This window comes from Trichomycterus rosablanca, chromosome 2 (genome assembly GCF_030014385.1).
Source record: "Trichomycterus rosablanca isolate fTriRos1 chromosome 2, fTriRos1.hap1, whole genome shotgun sequence".
In the NCBI taxonomy this organism is placed as follows: domain Eukaryota; kingdom Metazoa; phylum Chordata; class Actinopteri; order Siluriformes; family Trichomycteridae; genus Trichomycterus; species Trichomycterus rosablanca.
Window position 1 is genome coordinate 2186527 of NC_085989.1, and position 19352 is coordinate 2205878.

The following is a 19352-nucleotide window of genomic DNA, read 5'->3' on the forward strand; positions in this document are numbered from 1 at the left end:
AGTTTATAGAATAAACTATTATAAAATATTATATCATGTGCTTATGATAAAAAACAAAGTATCGACTAATTTCTAAACTTGTGTTGGGTGGCACAGTAGCACAGTAAGTGGTAGATTAAGTGCTATAAAATAACATGGATGGATTTTAATGAGGTTTAATGAGAAGTTCAGGTGTCCACATACTTTTGTTTTAATAATATGATAGTATAATACTGACTAGAACGCGATTTGAATAGTGTCTGTGCAGAATCGACTCCAAATCTGAGCCTCAAAAGAATCAACTGTTGGAATCGACTCTCTGCTCCACCATCCAGTGTTTGAACAAACGCTCAGTCTCTAGAGAGGAAGCGCTCTGTATCTGTGTTCGTCTTTGTGTTTTGTTTATTAAAGTTTATGATTTATTTCTGAATCCAGTCAGATTATTTTCGCCTACATGGAGTCTTTGGTGTCCCGTGTTGTTTTATTTGGTGTGTTATTGGGTGCTTTCGGAGTGTCTGGTCGTTCTGAAGTGATGGAGCTGAGGGACTCTGATTTTGATTATGTATCTGCTGACCAGGAGACCATGCTGGTTAAGTTTTATACTCCTTGGTAAAAAACATTAATATATTTAATACATTTATGTTTAGTTTTGATGATGTTAGTAGATGGAATGAGGTGGGTTTGCTGGTGCTGTCCATGGTATCTTAAATGCTCCCTGTAGAGAACACTAGATCCTCCCATTCTGTACAAGTCATTTTATTCCAATTTTATTTTACCTTTATATTCAAAATATATTATTTTTTATAAAATAAATAATGTGGTTTTTACTTTGGCACGAGTTTGCGGACGGTATTTTCCAGCAAGTTCCATGAAGACATGGTTGATGGTTGACATGGTTTGACTCCAAGGAACCACACTGAACAGTTTTGGGATGAATTGGAACAACGACTGCAGCCAAGACTTTTTAGTCCAACATCAGTGCCTGACCTGAAGGGTATAGGATTGGGAGGAGGGGGTCTTAAAGGACCTATATTAAGGTTTTATAATGATATTTCCCATAAGCTTAAGTGACACTGACATGGTGCTGGTGTGTTAGTGTGTGTTGTGCTGGTACGAGTGGATCAGACACAGCAGCGCTGCTGGAGTTTTTAAATACCGTGTCCACTCACCGTCCACTCCTATTAGACACTCCTACCTAGTCGGTCCACCTTGTAGATGTAAAGTCAGAGACGATCGCTCCTCTATTGCTGCTGTATTAAGGTTTTATAATGATATTTCCCATAAGCTTATGGTCAAGGGTACATATACTTTTTCTTGTTTACACCTTGGACAGGGTGCCAACTTATCCAGGGTTTTTGACAGGTGGAGGTGAAATCATGTAAATGATCCTAGCCCACTATCGCTGGGATCCATGGTTCGAATCCCCAGCAGTGCTGTCTACCCGTCGGGCGTCTACATACAGACATCTGTACATCTGTATGTATCTGATGGCTATACCCGAGCTTTGCGATTGATTGGCGCCCTGTCCAGGGTATCCCTGACTTGAAACCGTACCTACCGCGGCCCTGACCAGAATAAAGTGGTTGACAATGTTTTCCAGTATCAAAGGGTGTAGCTGCCATGCAAGCACTTCTGTAGCTGTTTAAAAAAGCCTCTTATTATTAAATTATCACAAATTTATCATTAAATTCTTTTGATGTGTAGAATAACACATTCAGTTTCGTCTGATTTTCGTTTGCAGGTGCGGCCACTGTAAAAAACTCGCTCCGGAATTTGAAGCGGCTGCTAAAAGACTGAAAGGAATTGCAACTTTAGCCAAGGTAAAGCCATCAAAAATGTAAATACTAACCTATGATTTTTCCCTCCCGATCTAGTCGTATCCAATTACCCGACTGAGATTCACTATTTACATTGTAAATGTCCCGTCTTGATTGATTTGCATGGTTATGCTCGGCCGGCTTTCTCTGCTCTACAGGTGGACTGTACATCCCAGACTGAGGTGTGTGGGCGGTTTGGGGTCAGTGGGTACCCAACTCTCAAAATCTTCAAGAACGGGCAGGAAATTTCTTCGTATGATGGTCCGCGCTCGGCAGGTGGGTTTGAGTTTCTAGTTATTTTGGGTTCAATAGTCTTGATGTACATGCATTGTACACAGAATGATTAAGATGGATAAAAAAAACCCAGAAAGCTGTAAAAATATTAACACCGTATGACCATGAGTGTAAATATCTACTTTGTTGTCAGCCTCGTGGTTTGAAAGCATCCTTTGCTCTTTCCATTGTTCAGGCGTCCACATTTTGTGTTCTTTACACCCCGTTTTGCATCTGTGCTGCTCTTTTTTATGTGGGGTTTTCGTCATACAGGTATTCCCTCACCTGTGTGATGATTTGGTGCTACATTTGGTGCTTTATTTCTGTACAGATGGAATAGTGGAGAACATGAAGAAGCTGGCCGGTCCCGATTCCACTCCACTGCACACTGAGCGAGACCTGGAGGACTTTATTGATCATTTCGATGCCAGTGTGGTTGGTGCGTGGCTTCCTCCTGTTGTTCTAGCTTATGTAGTGTGTGTGTGTGTGTGTGTGTGTGTGTTTATATATATACACTGATCAGTCATAACATTAAAACCACCTCCTTGTTTCTACACTCACTGTCCATTTTATCAGCTCCACTTACCATATAGCAGCACTTTGTAGTTCTACAATTACTGACTGTAGTCCATCTGTTTCTCTGCTGTTCTTCAATGGTCAGGACTCCCACAGGACCACCACAGAGCAGGTATTATTTAGGTGGTGGATGATTCTCAGCACTGCAGTGACACTGACATGGTGGTGGTGTGTTAGTGTGTGTTGTGCTGGTATGAGTGGATCAGACACAGCAGCGCTGCGGGAGTTTTTAAATACCGTGTCCACTCACTGTCCACTCTATTAGACACTCCTACCTAGTCGTTCCACCTTGTAGATGTAAAGTCAGAGACGATCGCTCATCTATTGCTGCCGTTTGAGTCGGTCATCTTCTAGACCTGCCCACGGGGCACTGTTGGCTGGATATTTTTGGTTGGTGGACTATTCTCAGTCCAGCAGTGACAGTGAGGTGTTTAAAAACTCCAGCAGCGCTGCTGTGTCTGATCCACTCATACCAGCACAACACACACTAACACACCACCACCATGTCAGTGTCACTGCAGTGCTGAGAATGATCCACCACCTAAATAATACCTGCTCTGTGGTGGTCCTGTGGGTGGTCCTGACCATTGAAGAACAGCATGAAAGGGTACTACAGTCAGTAATTGTAGAACTACAAAGTGCTTCTATATGGTAAGTGGAGCTGATAAAATGGACAGTGAGTGTAGAAACAAGGAGGTGGTTTTAATGTTATGGCTGATCGGTGTATTTATTTGTTTAGGTGTGTTCGAGAGCGGTGACAGTCCTCGGCTGGCGGAGTTTCTGAAAGGAGCCAATCTGATGAGGGACGGATTTCGCTTCGCCCACAGCACCAACCTGCAGCTTGGACTCAAATACGATCTCGATTCCGAGTGAGTAACGAGCGCAGAGCGTCTGGAAACCAGCGCAGATCTGTTCTGATTTCTAATCAGGTCAATTATTCAGTCACGGCTGCAAAAATGTTGCATCCTGGAAGATCGTTTACAAATGTTGTACGTGCTGCTGAATCCATATTTCTGACGTGCCGTGTGTTCTGTGTTCCTCTGCAGGGGCGTTCTGCTCTTCAGGCCTCCCAGGTTGGCGAGTAAGTTTGAGGAGAGTGTGGTGCGACACAGAGGCGCGTTTTCCGTCACCGGCCTGCGCCGCTTCATCAGGGACAACGTGTGAGCACCGCTTCAAACCTTGCTATGTACTAGATCTGCTTGTTTGCAAATTCTCACAGCTGGCTGAGGAGCTTCTTTACCCCAGCCAGCAGTGGATTCTCAGCCCAGAGCCTTAATCTAACCTTCCCTTTCTCAGACACGCCAGTTGTGTCTGTTGGACGCCCGGCCAGGCCGGTAGCTACTGAATCAGGGCTAGGGAATCAGACTGTTGCGCCAACCGAGGGTTTGCGTCTTAAGCTTATGCGTCACACCATTCTCGGACTCGAGATTGGTCAGTAGTACAGAGGAATCTCGATTTAACCGACTAAAAGGGGGGAGCACTGGTCCGAAACAGCTAGAACAACGTAAATAGATGTAAATATGTGATGTGAAGCCCGTAAATAAATATTTAAACTGTACTATTGTGGAGAAATTCCATTAACCTTGTGTGGTGGAGGAGATTTTTTGTCGTGATCGTATTGTGGGGACTCCATAACTACGAGCTAGAACTTGCAAAAAAAGGCGAGAACAAAGCGAGCCTCCCGACAAAATAAAGCCCATCACTCATAACTCATGTAAACACAGAGATTTGCGCCGGCTAGCAGACAATTACTGAACTGCTGGTGTTGGTGCTTCTTGCGAGAATTTTAATCAATCAGACCGGACATTCAGTTTCCCACATTTTGGCCGTTAAATCCGAAATCCGTTAAAGATCCGTTAGGACCTTGAGGAGATGGTGAACGATCCACAGAAGGACGTTCTGATCGAATTTTATGCTCCTTGGAGTGGAAACTGCAAGTACAGCGAGCTGGCACAGCAGGTGAGTCGCCTAATTGGGCCCCTGTGCAAGGCCCTTGTGTTAACCAAAATTGAACGTTGCTTTGGATCAAAGCGCCTGTTAAAAGCTGCAAATGTAAACACGTGTGAACACGAACGTATTATGGTAGCTCAGTGGTTGAGGTAGCGGACTAGTAATCAGTAGGTTGCATGTTTAAGCCCCATCACCTCCAATTTGCCACTGTTGGGCCCTTGAGCGAGGCCCTTATTCATACATAATTGTAAGTCGCTTTAAATAAAAGCGTCCGCTTAATGCAGCAAATGTACATTTATAAAGGTAGTTGTATCTTAACGATTAAGGTAGTGCACAATTAATCAAAAGGTTGCCGGTTTAAGCCCCATCTCCGCCACTTTGCCACTGTTGGGCCCTTGAGCGAGGCCCTTATTCATACATAACTGTAAGTCGCTTTGGATAAAAGTGTCCACTAAATTCCGCAAATGTAAATTTTTAAGGGCAGTCGTAGCTTAGTGGTTAAGGTACTGGACTAGTAATCAGTAGGTTGTTGGGTTCAAGCCCCACCACCACCAATTTGCCACTGTTGGGCCCTTGAGCGAGGCCCTTAACCCACAATTGCTTAGATTGTGTACTGTCACAACTGTAAGTCACTTTGGATAAAAGCGTCCACTAAATTCTGCAAATGTACATTTAAAAGGGCAGTCATAGCTTAGTAGTTAAGTTACCGCACTAGTAATCAAAAGGTTGTCGGTTCAAGCCCCACCACCACCAATTTCCAAAATCTGTTAAACAGAGTTCCGTTAAATCGAGGTTCCACTGTGCTTAGGTGTGACTTTTGCTCTGATTCCAATTTTTCTACCCCCCATCCCATTTAGTTTCGGGATGTGCCCTCACATGACCAGAGAGAATAAAGATCAGCTGAGGAAGCGGGACCTGCTGACGGCGTATTATGAGCTGGATTACCTGCACAACCCCAAAGGTTCCAACTACTGGAGGAACAGGTGAGCACCCAGGTATCAGTCCAGGTATCAGAGCGTGACCCGATGAGAACGTCCATGAGAAAAGCCGGTCCGTCTCGATCTGTGTCCCTCAGAGTGATGAAGGTGGCGTCTCAGTACAAGGAACACGGCCTGCTCTTCTCGGTGGCCGACCGGAGAGACTTCCTGGACGAGCTGGAGAACGATTATGGGCTGGGCGCGGCGGAAGTGAGCGGCATGCCGTTCGTCACCGTCAGGACCAGATCGGGGCACAAATACACCATGCGCGAGGAGTTCACGTGAGTTCGGAGTCGTGTTCTAGCTAAACGACTGTGTCAAAATATGTGGACGCCCCTTCTTATTGTTGACCCATTGCTAACAGGTATATAATGTTACGCAAGGCACAAATTGTATTCTTCCAACTTTGTGAGAACAGTATAGGGAAGGCTGCTTCCTGTTCCAGCGTGGCAGTGCCCTTGTAAGTGCAATACCGGAGTTTAGTCTACCATTAGAAAGTGATAAATCTATGCATTTGTAGCTGCACTGCCTAGGTCAGGCCAGGTCAGTGGCTGCAACGAAAGGTCTTACCAATGGATTGACTCTGGGTGTGTTCGAAAACCTAGTGGGCTGCCTCGCTGTCTTTCTGCCTACACAGGCAGCTGCCTCAGTAGAGAGGATTCTAATAAGTCATCGACTTATAAGGCGGGTTATTCGAACGCGCTACTTAGCGATTACATCGGGAGCGCGTGTAGGATGACGTAAAATGCGTCTATGGGCCGCTCAGGTGGCGCAGCGGTAAAAACACACACTGGAACCAGAGCTGGATCTGGAATACATCGTATCGAATCTCAGCTCTGCCTGCCGGCTAAGGCTGAGCGGCCACATGAACAACGATTGGCCTGTCGTTCAGATATGGGCGGAAATAAGCCGGGTGGGGTCTCTCTCATAACTAATGCAATTACGACCTCTGCTGGCCGTTTGCCAGCCTCAGCTACAAGGTGATGTGGTCAGATTAAAGAATGTTCTGCTTGAATCGTTAATGGTACGTGTGGGCACAAGTGGTGGACAAATCCAGAGAGTATAGTGTGTTCCTCCTCTGATTTCATTTAATTTCCAGGCGAGATGGAAAATCATTGGAGAGGTTTTTGGAGGACTACTCTGCTGGCCGGCTGAAACGTTACGTCAGATCCGAGCCTGTACCCGCCAGCAACAACGGTCCGGTCAAGGTGTGTGTGCAGTTTCTTAAATACAGTATACAGGAAATGACGCCCATTTATGGACGTTTGCTTCGTGTGTGTGTGTGTGTGTGTGTGTATGGTCTGTGTGTAGGTGGTCGTAGCGGATACGTTTGAGGACATCGTGAACGATCCACAGAAGGACGTTCTGATCGAGTTTTACGCTCCTTGGTGTGGAAACTGCAAGAAACTTGAACCCAAGTACAGCGAGCTGGCACAGCAGGTGAGTCGCCTTATTGGGCCCCTGTGCAAGGCCCTTGTGTTAACCAAAATTAAACGCTGCTTTGGATCAAAGCGCCTGTTAAAAGCTGCCAGTGTAAACACGACCATATTATGTTACATTAGTAGTTAAGGTAGCGGACTAGTAATCAGTTGGTTGTCGGTTTAAACCCCACCACCGCAAATTTGCCACTGTTGGGCCCCTGAGCGAGGCCCTTATGCATAGATAATTGTAAGTTGCTTTGGATAAATGTGTCCACTTAATGCAGCAAATGTAAATTTTTAAGGGCAGTAGTTGCTCAGTGGTTAAGGTACTGGACTAGTAATCAGTAGGTTGTCGGTTCAAGCCCCACCTCCGCTAATTTGCCATTATTGGGCCCTTGAGCGAGGCCCTTAATCCTCAATTGCTTAGATTGTATACTGTCACAACTGTAAGTCGCTTTGGATAAAATCGTCCGCTAAATTCCGCAAATGTACATTTATACGGACAGTGGTAGCTTAGTGATTAATGTACTGCACTAGTGATCAGAAGGTTGCTGGTTCAAGCCCCACCACTGCCAGTTTCCCACTGTTGGGCCCCTGAGCGAGGCCCTTATTCATACGTAATTGTAAGTCGCTTTGGATAAAAGCGTCCGCTAAATTTCGAAATGTACATTTTTAAGGGTAGTTGTAGCTTAGTGGTTAATGTACTGCACTAGTAATCAGTAGGTTGCTGGTTCAAGCCCCAACACCACCAAGTTGCCACTGTCGGGCCCCTGAGCAAGACCCTTAACCTTAAATTACTTCGATTGTGTACTGTCACACAACTGTAAGTCACTTTGGATAAAAGCATCCGCATTTTTTTTAAGGGCAGTGGTAGCTTAGTGGTTAAGGTACTGCACTAGTAATCAGTAGGTTGCCGGTTCAAGCCCCACCACCTCCAGGTTACCACTGTTGGGCCCTTGAGCAAGATGTGGACACCCCTGATAAATAATAACTTAAGGTGTTTCAGCGCTGACCAGGCCACGCGGTTCATCACCTCATTTCCGCTGCAACAGGGACCCCTGCTGGCACTGGTGTGCGGACTGGACAAGCTCGCGGGGCCTCGTGTTTACATTTTTACATTTTAAGGGCCTTGCTTATGGGCCCAACAGCGGCAACTTGGTGGGAATGGGGCTCGAACCGGCAACCTGCTGATTACCAAACCACAACACAATTTCTAGATTAAAGAAAACGTTTAATTAAATGTATTATTGATCTACGTTCTTCTCTTGTTGCTCCCGTCAGCTTGCCGGTGACCCCAACATCGTCATCGCCAAGATGGATGCCACCGCCAACGACGTTCCACAAGGCTTTGATGTCAAAGGGTGTGTGTTCACGACCCTCTCTCTATTAACAGTCACTCTTCGCTCTGTTTTTAACTCCTCCGTTTCTGTCTGTGCAGATTCCCCACCGTATATTTCGTTCCTGCCGGGAGGAAAGACGAACCCAGGCGGTACGAGGTAAATATGTGGACGGGTCATTTTGCCAGAAGTATGTGGACACCCGACCGTGAGCTTGTTAACCATCCTGATGTCACATTACCAAACTGTGTGCATTAATATAGAGTTAACACCAATCCCCACTCTTTAGTGGAAGGCTTTCTACATGGTTTTGGAATGCATCCGTGGGGATTTGTGCCCACTCTGTCCCACTGGTGTTCAGTAGGGCTGAGCTCAGACTCTTTATAGTCATTCTGGAACAGGAAAGGGCCTTCCCTAAACCCTCCTACTCGCTTATACAATCAGGGTCGCGCCCGGGGGGGGGGGGTGCTGGAGCCTATCCCAGCTTTTCAATGGGCGCAAGGCACACAGTAACACCCTGGACGGGGCGCCAGTCCATCACGGGCAGACACACACACACATACACACTCATTCACCTACAGGGAGGAAACCCACGCAGACATGGGGAGAACATGCAAACTCCGCACAGTAAGGACCCGGACCGCCCTGCCTGGGGATCGAACCCAGGACCTTCTTGCTGTGAGGCGACAGTGCTACCCACCGTGCCACCCCCCTTCCCTAAGCTGTTGCCACGAAGTTGGACGCATATAATGGCGTCTGGTTTCAGTGTGCAGCCAGTATTTTGGTATTCTAGCCATTTAGGAGGAGAGTCTGTCATGTTTTCGTTTGTGAGCAGTGCGAGTTTCTGTGGCATGACTGGCTGGAGGAACGTAAACAAACCAGCCCGGCTCTGTGTCTTCAGAATGATACAACAACCGCATGCGACGGCTAAACACGTTATCCTAAAGAGCTGTGCGCTTTCAATTTCACAAACAGTTTGGGGAAGGCCTTTTCTCGACGCTCTTACACATTAAGACCAGGAGACGCCAATCCAATACCAGTAAAGATGTTCCAGATGTGCCGAACAAACACACACCGTCCATATTATTCTAAAGATGGTTTCTGTCGTTTAGGGAGCTCGTGAGGTGAAGGACTTCATCAGCTTCTTGAAGCGAGAGGCGACCAACTCTCCAGTGCTCGGTGGAGCCAAGGAAGAATTGTGAAGTCTAACGGGAGAGGAGAATTCTGGGAAATGGGGTTTGTGTGACACCCAAGTCCTCCAGAGCTTCACCAGTACGCACCCAGTCTGTTTGAAAGAAGGACGGACAATCCGATCTACTCATAGGTGGAAAAAAGGAACCTGAGGAGCAAAAGTCCTTCATCAGGTCTTCAGCTGAGCTTGAAGGACCTGACGGACGTTTATTTATTCATTTATTTATATTCCAAGCTGATGTGATGCGTGCGCTTACCTGCTTTGTTTTTTATTTAATTAAACTGACTGTAATTTTTACCCGTGTGTAATAAAACTCATATTACTGATTTATTTCTGACACATTTTCTAAAATATCGCTTTTTTAACCAGGTCCGATTTCAGCAGCCCTGTATTGAATCAGTTTTCCTTACATCGAACACTAACATTAAAGTCAATCGGTCGGATTAAATCGTCTACAGGAACACTACACAACCAAAAACATACTGGAAAAGCAGCTGTTGTAATACATCGGTCTAGAAAGGGTTAGAAATACTATTTAGGACTCTGCCAAACCACAGCGAGAGCCATTAGCACAAAATATAGATATATAAAGTCTCCACACCTCAACCAGGAAGTCACATGATTGAACTTCTATCACGAAGAACGGTCTTAAGCCTTTCATGTTCTGCTTCATTCTAAATACCTGGGTAAAAATCAGCTGTATAGTAAATAACCTCGTTTGGGTCGTATCTACGCCTTGGTTGACGTGTTATTATTGGTAGATGGTTTAACCTATTCATTCAACCGTTTGGTAGAGGCGCATAAAAAAAATACTATGTGCACTAGTAAAAATAATATTAATAATTTGTTGTTGGTTTAGTCCCAAGAAACTAAGAAATAATTTTTTAAACATTATTTTCTTGGTGAGACCATTAAAGGGTTAATTATGGAACCTCCGTCTCACACTCGATTCAATTGGAAGGTGGTCAAACGTTCGTTTCTAATTTTAAATAAACAAAACCCCAAGAAAACAATGCACACAGATTATAGGAAAAGAAAATTTTATTGTGAATTCTGAACCCTGGTTCCTCACAGCTGTAAAGTAAAATTCAAAACTAATCAATCAAACAAAACAAAAAAAACACACAAAAAACTACAATAGTTACAACATTCCCAACATTCAGTTCTAGATCTTGCGGGTGCATGCCGTTGATGAAACCGGAGGTGCTGGGTTCTGATCGGGGGGGGGGGGGGCGGGGGGCGGGGGGGGGGCTATCACCTCGCTCCAAATAAATAGGGGTGTACAAGCGGACACGGACTTCTGATTAAATGATCTAATGACGCTCGTTCCGAACCGACGCAGACAGAGAGGCTCGCGGCTCGTCGTATCGTCTCTGCCTGCTCCAGCCGGAGAACGGAGCGCGACGGGAGGAATCACTGGGGTGTAAAACGGGCTCTGTATCACCTCTGTAACCGAAATACCGTCACCCAACGTGAGGGAGCGACGCCCAATTAGAAGATTCGTCCAGCTCGAGTTGCTGGGACACAGTAATAACAGCATGGCATCACCATGCCTGTATTGTCAAGAGGAAAGGGTGTTTAAACGATTATCCCAAATGTGTGTGTGTGTGTGTGTGTGTGTGTGTGTGTGTTTATACGTGTGTATATAGATTCCCCGGTCTCCTAATATTAGAACATTCCTCTCAAATCAAATTGAAGCTAAAACAAACGGCCTCTCGGGTTCCACCCGCTCCCCCTCGGACCCCCGTTCGTCCCTTCTCCTGGTTCTTAGCGGATGGCCTTGACGGGGCTCTTGAAGCTGGAGGCTGCCTGCAGCTGCAGCTGGTACGCCATGGGGTGGATCTTGAAACCGTACAGCCTGGACAGACAGAAGAAAAACAGAGGTGATGCAGACAGACAGTAGTACAAAGATTGCACCGCAGTGTAAGAGTATGTAAAACGAGGACCGTGCTTTATGCTTTATTATTCTTGCTCTCTGTTCCAGTGGTACCCAACCTTTTTTGCACCATGGACCGGTTTCATATAAGATATAATCTCACGGACCGGCGGGATGATTTTTTTGTTTGTTTGTTTGTTTATGCATTTTTACCCGATTGCGTCACGTTTCCTCTCCACCGATGCCGATCCCCGCTCCGATTGAGGAGAACGAAGCTAACCCACGCAGGCAGCAGCCGTACGCATTTCATCACCTACACTTTGACGAGTGCAGTGCGGATCAGCGTCGTGTACGGACAGACACACCCCGACAGCACCATTTTCCTGTCTCTGTGCAGGCGCCCCAATCAGCCAGCAGAGGTCGTAATTGCACCAGTCATGACGGAGAGACCCCATCCGGCTTAGTCACGCCCATATCCGAACAACAGGCCAATCGTCGTTCACGTGGCCGCTCGGCCTTAGACGGCGGGCAGAGCCGAGATTCGATACGACGTATCGCTGCGCCACCTAATCGCCGGGGGCGGGATGATTTAACAATACTACTCACAAATGAGCTTATTTCAGTCGGCTGGGCGCCATCTAGCAGACATAACTGGCAGTGCCTGCACTAGGGCTGGGCGATTTTGCAAAAAAAAAAAAAAAAAAAAAAATCTCGATTATTTTAAAATTATACCCGATTGTCGATTACGATTTTTTTTGTTCTTGTATAATGCAATTAAAATAAGACTCAAATTTCTTTATTTGCATTGTAATTAAAGGTTGCAGAAGTGCAAAAATAGTAACAGCACCACCTATAATTATCCTTTTAAGGGACTCAAACTTTATAACAATAACGATATCACAATAGTTAACAATAAAACAAAATAGATCTAAATTATCTATATCCTTATCTATCTATACCTAAGAATAGCTCACAAACAACTTTTATTTTAAATAATGTTCAGCAGAACCTCCTTACATTAGGAGAAAAACTACAAAAAGTTCTTTACAGGTTTCTTAAAAGGAACACGAGCCTGTACTGTACTGTGCTGTTTCCACCACTGAGTGAGTCTCTATCAGTATCTACATGGGGGGGATTTGGGGGGTGGATACAACATTTTAAACATTTAAGGATGTGTAATGTGTCATTTTAGTCCCATAAAACCTTCAAACTGTGTTAACCACTATTATGTGTCGTGGAATGATCCGATTCTATTGAACGGGCCGTTATTTAAGCCAAAATAAAGGAAGCGATTCGCGCATTTGGGAGTCGTTACATACATACGGCTCTTTAAAAGGAACCGAGACAAAAGATCCGACTCCCTATCGCAGAATTCACTGCCGCAGTTTCCCAGACGCGATTTCTTTACTCAGTAACGGATGTGATTTAAAATGCAGCGAATTACGAAACTTACTTAAGAAAAAGTAAAATTACAGGATGTAAAATCTACTTTAAAAAGTACAAGTACACCAAAAAAAAACGACTCAATTACAGTAACGCGATCCAGCCAATCCTGATCGCGCTCATCGGCTCCGTATTTTGATTCAGTTCGGCGGTGTTTGATTCAGTGAATCTTAATTAAACTCTTCCGTTTGTGTCTCGTTTTGCCGATCGTGTTTGCGTCCTTATTACTGAATCTAACCGTTACCGTGTATAATCCTTGTCGTCTTCCGTTTACTGTTTTGGTTTTCGCTGGTTTTGTACACAGTTTTCACCCTTTTGATATTAAACTTTCCCTGATTTATATTCCGCCGGCGTCTGGTCAGTTTCTGCCTCGTGACATGTTGGTATTTTAATTAAAATACAAAGTATGTAAACAATCGCGATTGTCACATTTCTAACATCGGGTGAAAACGTTCATGCGAATTAACCGAACTGATCGTAAAAAATCGCCCGGGTATGATCGGACTATGTGGGAGGGATAAGGACCCTGACTAGCAGACATAGAGGCACCTGTGCAGAATGCATGGGTGTTCTTTCATTATTATAAACAAACAATACCAGTCTGCAAGGACATGAGTACGTATCTGCCAGGACCTGTCTATGTTACTACGTCACGCATCAACACTAGTGTGCATGGCAAACCTTAAGTGCGCAATAGGACCAAGTGTTGCTTCGACAAGGTGTAATACATGTGGGAACCGATGAGCAGAATCGCAATCAAACAATACCCAACGCTGCATACATCCATAAAACCCCGTGTACTTCACTACGGACCCAACCCACTGTAAAAGGAACTGGCACGGACCTGGGGACGAACTGGTTGGCGGGCCTCTTCGGCCGGTACTCGGGATGCACCATGAAGAGCATGTGAGGGAAGCCCGTTCCGAAATAGGCTCCATCGGTGTGGTGGTGTCTGGACGACTTGGGCGTGTACACATCCATACATTTAGGACAGTAGAGTTTGACCATGGCCTCGCCGGGGATATCGGACAGTCCTGAAGAGACGAATAAAAAAAAAAAAAGCAGGTGTTTATTCCATTAAATAAATAAATAAATAAATGTGCTTTTATTTATGAAGAAATGACCAACATTTTAGCACACAGCAGACAGCAGTGTAACGTTTATTACACCACCACCCCACCCGACTGCAAATTAATCAACACTGATGCAAAAATGGTCCATAAATATTCAGCAGAACTAGATAGATCAGATCTGTGATGTTATCTCAGCTGATAAGCGCAACCCAGGCAAGTCCAAGCTCGATTCTGGGAGGCTAAATTGCATTTTGGGCACTTGGGTGGCTCAGTACTCTGTAACTCAGTCAGTTGGGATGCGATGATTGGTGCTCGCTCGCTCTCTCTCTCGTTCGATCATTTCTAATGATTACAATTTCTTTTTGCAGTACTCTCATGCTGGCAGAAGAGGGCTGCAGACTAGCACCCGCATCCCTCCAACACTTGTGAGTGTTGACACGTCAACAGACACTTCTTGAGACCAGCCAGGCTAGGGACCAGTCTGCTCGTCTAGGCTAAACACGTTTGTTCGGTGTTCACCGGCGTCGGCGTGACACTCACCGATGGGCAGCATCGGCTGGTTCTCACAGTAAACGCGTGGGCAGTAGCCAAAGTCACCCTGCTGATACTTCTCCAGCTGAAACGTAAACGAAGCAGATGTAAATTCATGCCGTGTGCGTTTCATTTCCATAAAAGCAGATCATATATGTATATATATATATATATATATAATGCACCATCTGAGCGATGCCGCGGTTGGTCAGGATGTAGCGAGCGTGGATCAGGCCGTAGAGCATCTCGGCAGCCTGCTCGATCAGGTCGCTCTGGTTCGGGTTGTCCTCCAGCTCCTCGTCTATCAGAACAAACGTATTTATTTATTTATTTATTAGGATTTTAACGTCATGTTTTACACCTTGCTTACATTCATGACAGGAACGGTTGTTACTCGTTACACAATTTTCATCACAAGTTTAATATCAAACACAGTCATGGACAATCTTCAATTCACCTCACTTGCACGTCTTTGGACTGTGGGAGGAAACTCGCAGGAGAAAGGAGAATCAAACCCAGGACCTTCTGGCTGTGAGGCGACAGTGCTACCCACCGTGCCGCCCAGTAAGGATGCAAAGAAGTCATGATACTGCTACATAAGATCAATGCTGGGAGGAGAATTGCGAGTCGTAGCCTAGTGGTTAAGGTACTGGACTAGTAATCAGAAGGTCGCTGGTTCAAGCCCCACCACTACCAAGTTGCCTCTCTTGGGCCCTTGTGCAAGGCCCTTAATCCTCAATTGCTCAGACTGTATACTGTAACTGTAATGTAAGTTGCTCTGGATGAAGGCCAGACCGGTTCATTCCAGAGCTGTGGAGTGGGACTGAGCTCAGGACTTTATAGAGCTGGCTTTGTGCATAGGTCATGCTGGAATTGGAACAGGCCTTCCCTAAACTGTTGCTGCAAAGTTGGAAGCATTTAATTATCTTTATATCATTGATTTATTACACCTGTTAGCAAATGTTAAGGCTGAAGCACACGAATTCAATAATTAGAAGGGGCGTCCCAATACTTTTGCCCCCATGACGCATTTTCTATACATTCATATCTGATAAGAAACAGAACTGACCCGGTTCCAGGTCCAGAATCATGTCCAGCGCTTGTCTGTAGTGTGGAACCTGCTCATTGAGTCCAGTCAGGTTAAACTTATCCTGGATGTAGTCCTCGTCCACCTGGGTGCAGCGAAAAAGACTCAGAAGTGAATAAACGAGACCACATCACGACGACAAGTTATTAAGGTGGATAAACACAGGCGGGAGCGGCTGACCTCACAGAAGAACTCATTCCCTCGGAGACCGCAGAACCAAGAGATCCACGAAACTTCCTCTGAACTGCTCATTTTGGGGGAAACTAGAGGAAGAAAGCGGACACAGTCATGTAAGGATACTGAACCAACAGTGCCAAGGGGACAAACAGCCAAGTGGTCACACCAGCACCAGATCAGTAATGTACCACCAAGGTACTGTGGTTTATTGATATATCAGTATTGGACAGAGACCACCGAGACATAAAAAAATACAATTACTCTTGGAAGAGTTGACGATACGAGAGAGCGGACTCTTTTATCCTGTGTGAGCGCTACGTCGGCTGGTGTGTGGATGTGACCGGCGACTTGGCGCGTGTGAAGGTGCGGGTGCTACGCTCCCCAGCCAGCTCTGCTACCAACAGGCTGGGCACCAATATGGACAACGATTGGGAAACACTGGAGACTGGATATGATTCTGTTTCCTGTTTAGTGTGCTTCTATTTGTATTGTATGTCCAGGGGCGCCGTACAACGGCTGACCCCGCGCTCCGACCCCGGAAATTCGCTGTGCTGTACGTCTGTATACGTATGAATGACAAATAAAGGCATTCTAATCTAGTTCTAAATCTAAATCATGACTTAGCCAGACCATACGATTAAACCAACATGGGTATAACCATAAAGAGCACAATCGGCTCAGTGGTTAAGGATCAGGACTATTAATTACAAGATCGCAGGTTCTAGTCCAACTTTAGACAAACTGAGACTGTTGGACCCCTGAGCAAGGCCTGACTTGCTTGTATTGTGTTCAGTTGCGATTGTAAGTTCAGTACTAATATTTAGATCGTTTGTTCAAGCCCAACCACAGACACGATGACACCACTGGACCCCTGAGCAAGGCCTTACTTGCATACATTGTGTTCAGTAGTGATCATAAGTCTTTTTGGATATAAGATGAATGTAAATGACTAAAGTGAAGTAATATTGTGCAAAAGTTTGGACACCCCTGGTCAGGGTCCATGTTCACGTATTAAAGCATCATTACTCTATATTTACCAAATGTACCTTATTAGGGTTAAAAGAAAAACATGATATGGCATGTGCAAATGTTCTGGCACTTTAAAACATCACGTTTATTATGTATTTTATCATTTTAATATTAAAATTCAGCAAACTTGTGCACCAGAAATCAGGTTTTCTCCCGGAACAAAACATAGGATCGAAGCAGGGGTGTGTAAACTTTTGCACACGGCTGTATACTGTGTCTGAACATTTAAATTTTAGGTTTATATGAATAATAATGAAAATATTATATTATAATAATAATAATAATAATATCCACATTTCAGCCAGACATCCAAGACATAAATATAAGGACACGTTCACAGATTGATTCCAATAACCTACACAAATGGGTTTAAAGTATCAGATGCTCGGTTTGTTCATGTCCAAATGAAGTTAATAATATAGCAAACACAAACATACAGATTATTTGTGTGCATGAATAATATAAAGTGTTATATTTGTTAAATCATCTCTCCGGCTCGATAGCAAGCTGACTGAAGCAGAATGAATCCAACATGGCGCAGTGTTAGCTTAGCCACACACCGCTAAAAGCAGGCCGCACGAAATCCGACCCGAATAACCGCCGATTATGTCGAATAAACACACGCGTTCCGATACAGAACCGATATTGATATCATAACGATATTAAAAGAACACGATAATCATATAAAAGAGTGAATTATGTACATAAATAGTGAGTTTTTACCTCCCGGTTCAGCGTCGGATTGCAAAAACACAAGCGCTCCCTGAGTCGTCCTGAGCGACGTGATGGCATCACAGGGGACGCACAGAGAGCCGCTACGCCTTATGGGAAATGTAGTGTTGGAGCCTATCCCAGCTTTTCAATGGGCGCAAGGCACACAGTCACACCCTGGACGGGGCGCCAGTAAATCCCAGGGCACACACACATACACACATTCACCTACAGGGTAATTCAGTGTCTCCAATTAACCTGACTGCATGTTTTTTGGACTGAGAGGAAACCGGATAGCATTTTTGTAATCTTTAGCGCATCCAATTGTTCAGTTTGCATCGTGCTTCCTCTCTGTCTATGCCGAACCCTGCCCTGACCGAGGAGATCGAAGCTAACCAACATCCCCTCCGAAACATGAGCAGCAGCCGGATGCATCTTTGCCACCCGTACATTGATGAGTTTTGCGCCACCTAGCGTTGCATGCGGAGAGACACACCCTAAGGGCGCTCTTCCTCATCTCCTGTGCAGGCGCCTCTAATCAGCCGGCAGGGGTCGTAATCGCATTCTGACAGAGAGAGACCCACATCCGGTTCTTTGTCCCGCCCCCCAACTGAGCAACCGGCCAATCGTTGCTCATACAGCCGCCCAGCCTCGAACCGGTGAGGCAGAGCTGGATTCGATACGATGTATTCAGAATCCAGCCCTGGTTGCAGCGTGTCTTTTTACCGCTGCGCCACCTGAGCAGCGTACATGGTACTGTTTTTATTTGCACAACCCTAATTGCACACAATGTCTATAACTGCACCTTTTAGTCTAACCCCCCATTTTTATTTTTTGTTCTGTTAGATGTCTTATATTTCTATATTATTATATTTTTTATATTTTTATATCTTACTTGTATTACATTACTGTTATACCTTTTTTATTCTCTCCTGTACTACATTGTAATGTTGTTGTGTGATGTTTGTGATAATTGTAAATTGCTGCTGCAACACCGCAATTTCCCTTCGGGGATCAATAAAGTAATCAATCAATCAGCTCAACAGCATTCAGTGTGATACTGTCCCAAAAAAAGAGAAGTATTATAGATTTATTTTATTTATGCATAGTCTATTTTTCCTCCGCTACTGGGAATGCCTGTTTTTCTGCAGTCGATGTGGGTATATTGCTGCTCACGCCTCCTCCGACTCGCACCCAGCCCTTAGCGGAACCCTTTTTCACCCATGCACTCTGCACAGACGCCTCTATATCTGCCAATCAGGGTCCTTACACAGCGTTTGAAGACCCCGCCCACATAGTCCGGCCATCCCGCCCTAGCAGAGACGTGTCTGCTGCAGGCACCGCCGATTACACCCGCTAGATGGCGCCCAGCCGACCCGTGGCAACACTGAGGAGTTCAGGATCTCGGCGCTGGTGTGCTAGTGGAACATCCTGCTGCGCCACCTGGGCGCTCATGGATACATTTCAGATAAGTCTTATAATAGTATTATACTGTATTATAAAAAAGGAATTATGGGTGTGTGTGTGTGTTTGTTTATTAGGATTTTAACGTCATGTTTTACACTTTGGTTACATCCACGACAGGAACGGTCGTTACTCATTACACAAGATTCATCCGTTCACAAGTTTATATCGAACACAGTCATGGACAATTTAGTGTCTCCAGTTCACCTCACTTGCACGTCTTTGGACCGTGGGAGGAAACCGGAGCACCCGGAGTAAACCCACGCAGAAAGGACGTGTGTGTGTGTGTGTGTAAAGTGACTGTACAGATTATGCTCTTATTTAATTTTGTGTAGCATATACTGTATGTAAGGATAATTCTAAGCATCCTAACATACAGGGGGTCCCAGTATGTCCCCAGATTGTCCCCTACAAATAAATACAAACCAAGAAAAGACCA

At 45.1% G+C, this 19352-nt stretch overlaps 2 protein-coding genes across 2 annotated transcripts; one reads left to right on the forward strand and one right to left on the reverse strand.

The window, feature by feature from the left end:
• Positions 1–433: 433 nt before the first annotated feature.
• Positions 434–9848, forward strand: pdia8 (protein disulfide isomerase family A, member 8). The gene is made up of 13 exons (XM_062989415.1): positions 434–588; positions 1721–1799; positions 1955–2072; positions 2401–2508; positions 3385–3514; positions 3692–3805; positions 5453–5578; positions 5671–5853; positions 6672–6780; positions 6884–7012; positions 8275–8354; positions 8432–8489; positions 9443–9848. Exons 1-13 carry the CDS (start codon positions 434–436, stop codon positions 9530–9532), a joined length of 1479 nt encoding a protein of 492 aa, XP_062845485.1. The 3' UTR covers positions 9533–9848.
• A 697-nt stretch (positions 9849–10545) lies between these two features.
• Positions 10546–17544, reverse strand: csnk2b (casein kinase 2, beta polypeptide). The gene is made up of 7 exons (XM_062989430.1): positions 17462–17544; positions 15713–15795; positions 15515–15617; positions 14631–14746; positions 14455–14530; positions 13686–13875; positions 10546–11380 (listed from the first exon to the last, which is right to left on the reverse strand). The coding sequence occupies exons 2-7, from the start codon at positions 15782–15784 to the stop codon at positions 11290–11292; spliced, it is 648 nt and encodes a 215-aa protein (XP_062845500.1). The 5' UTR covers positions 15785–15795; positions 17462–17544; the 3' UTR covers positions 10546–11289.
• Between the last annotated feature and the right edge of the window lie 1808 nt (positions 17545–19352).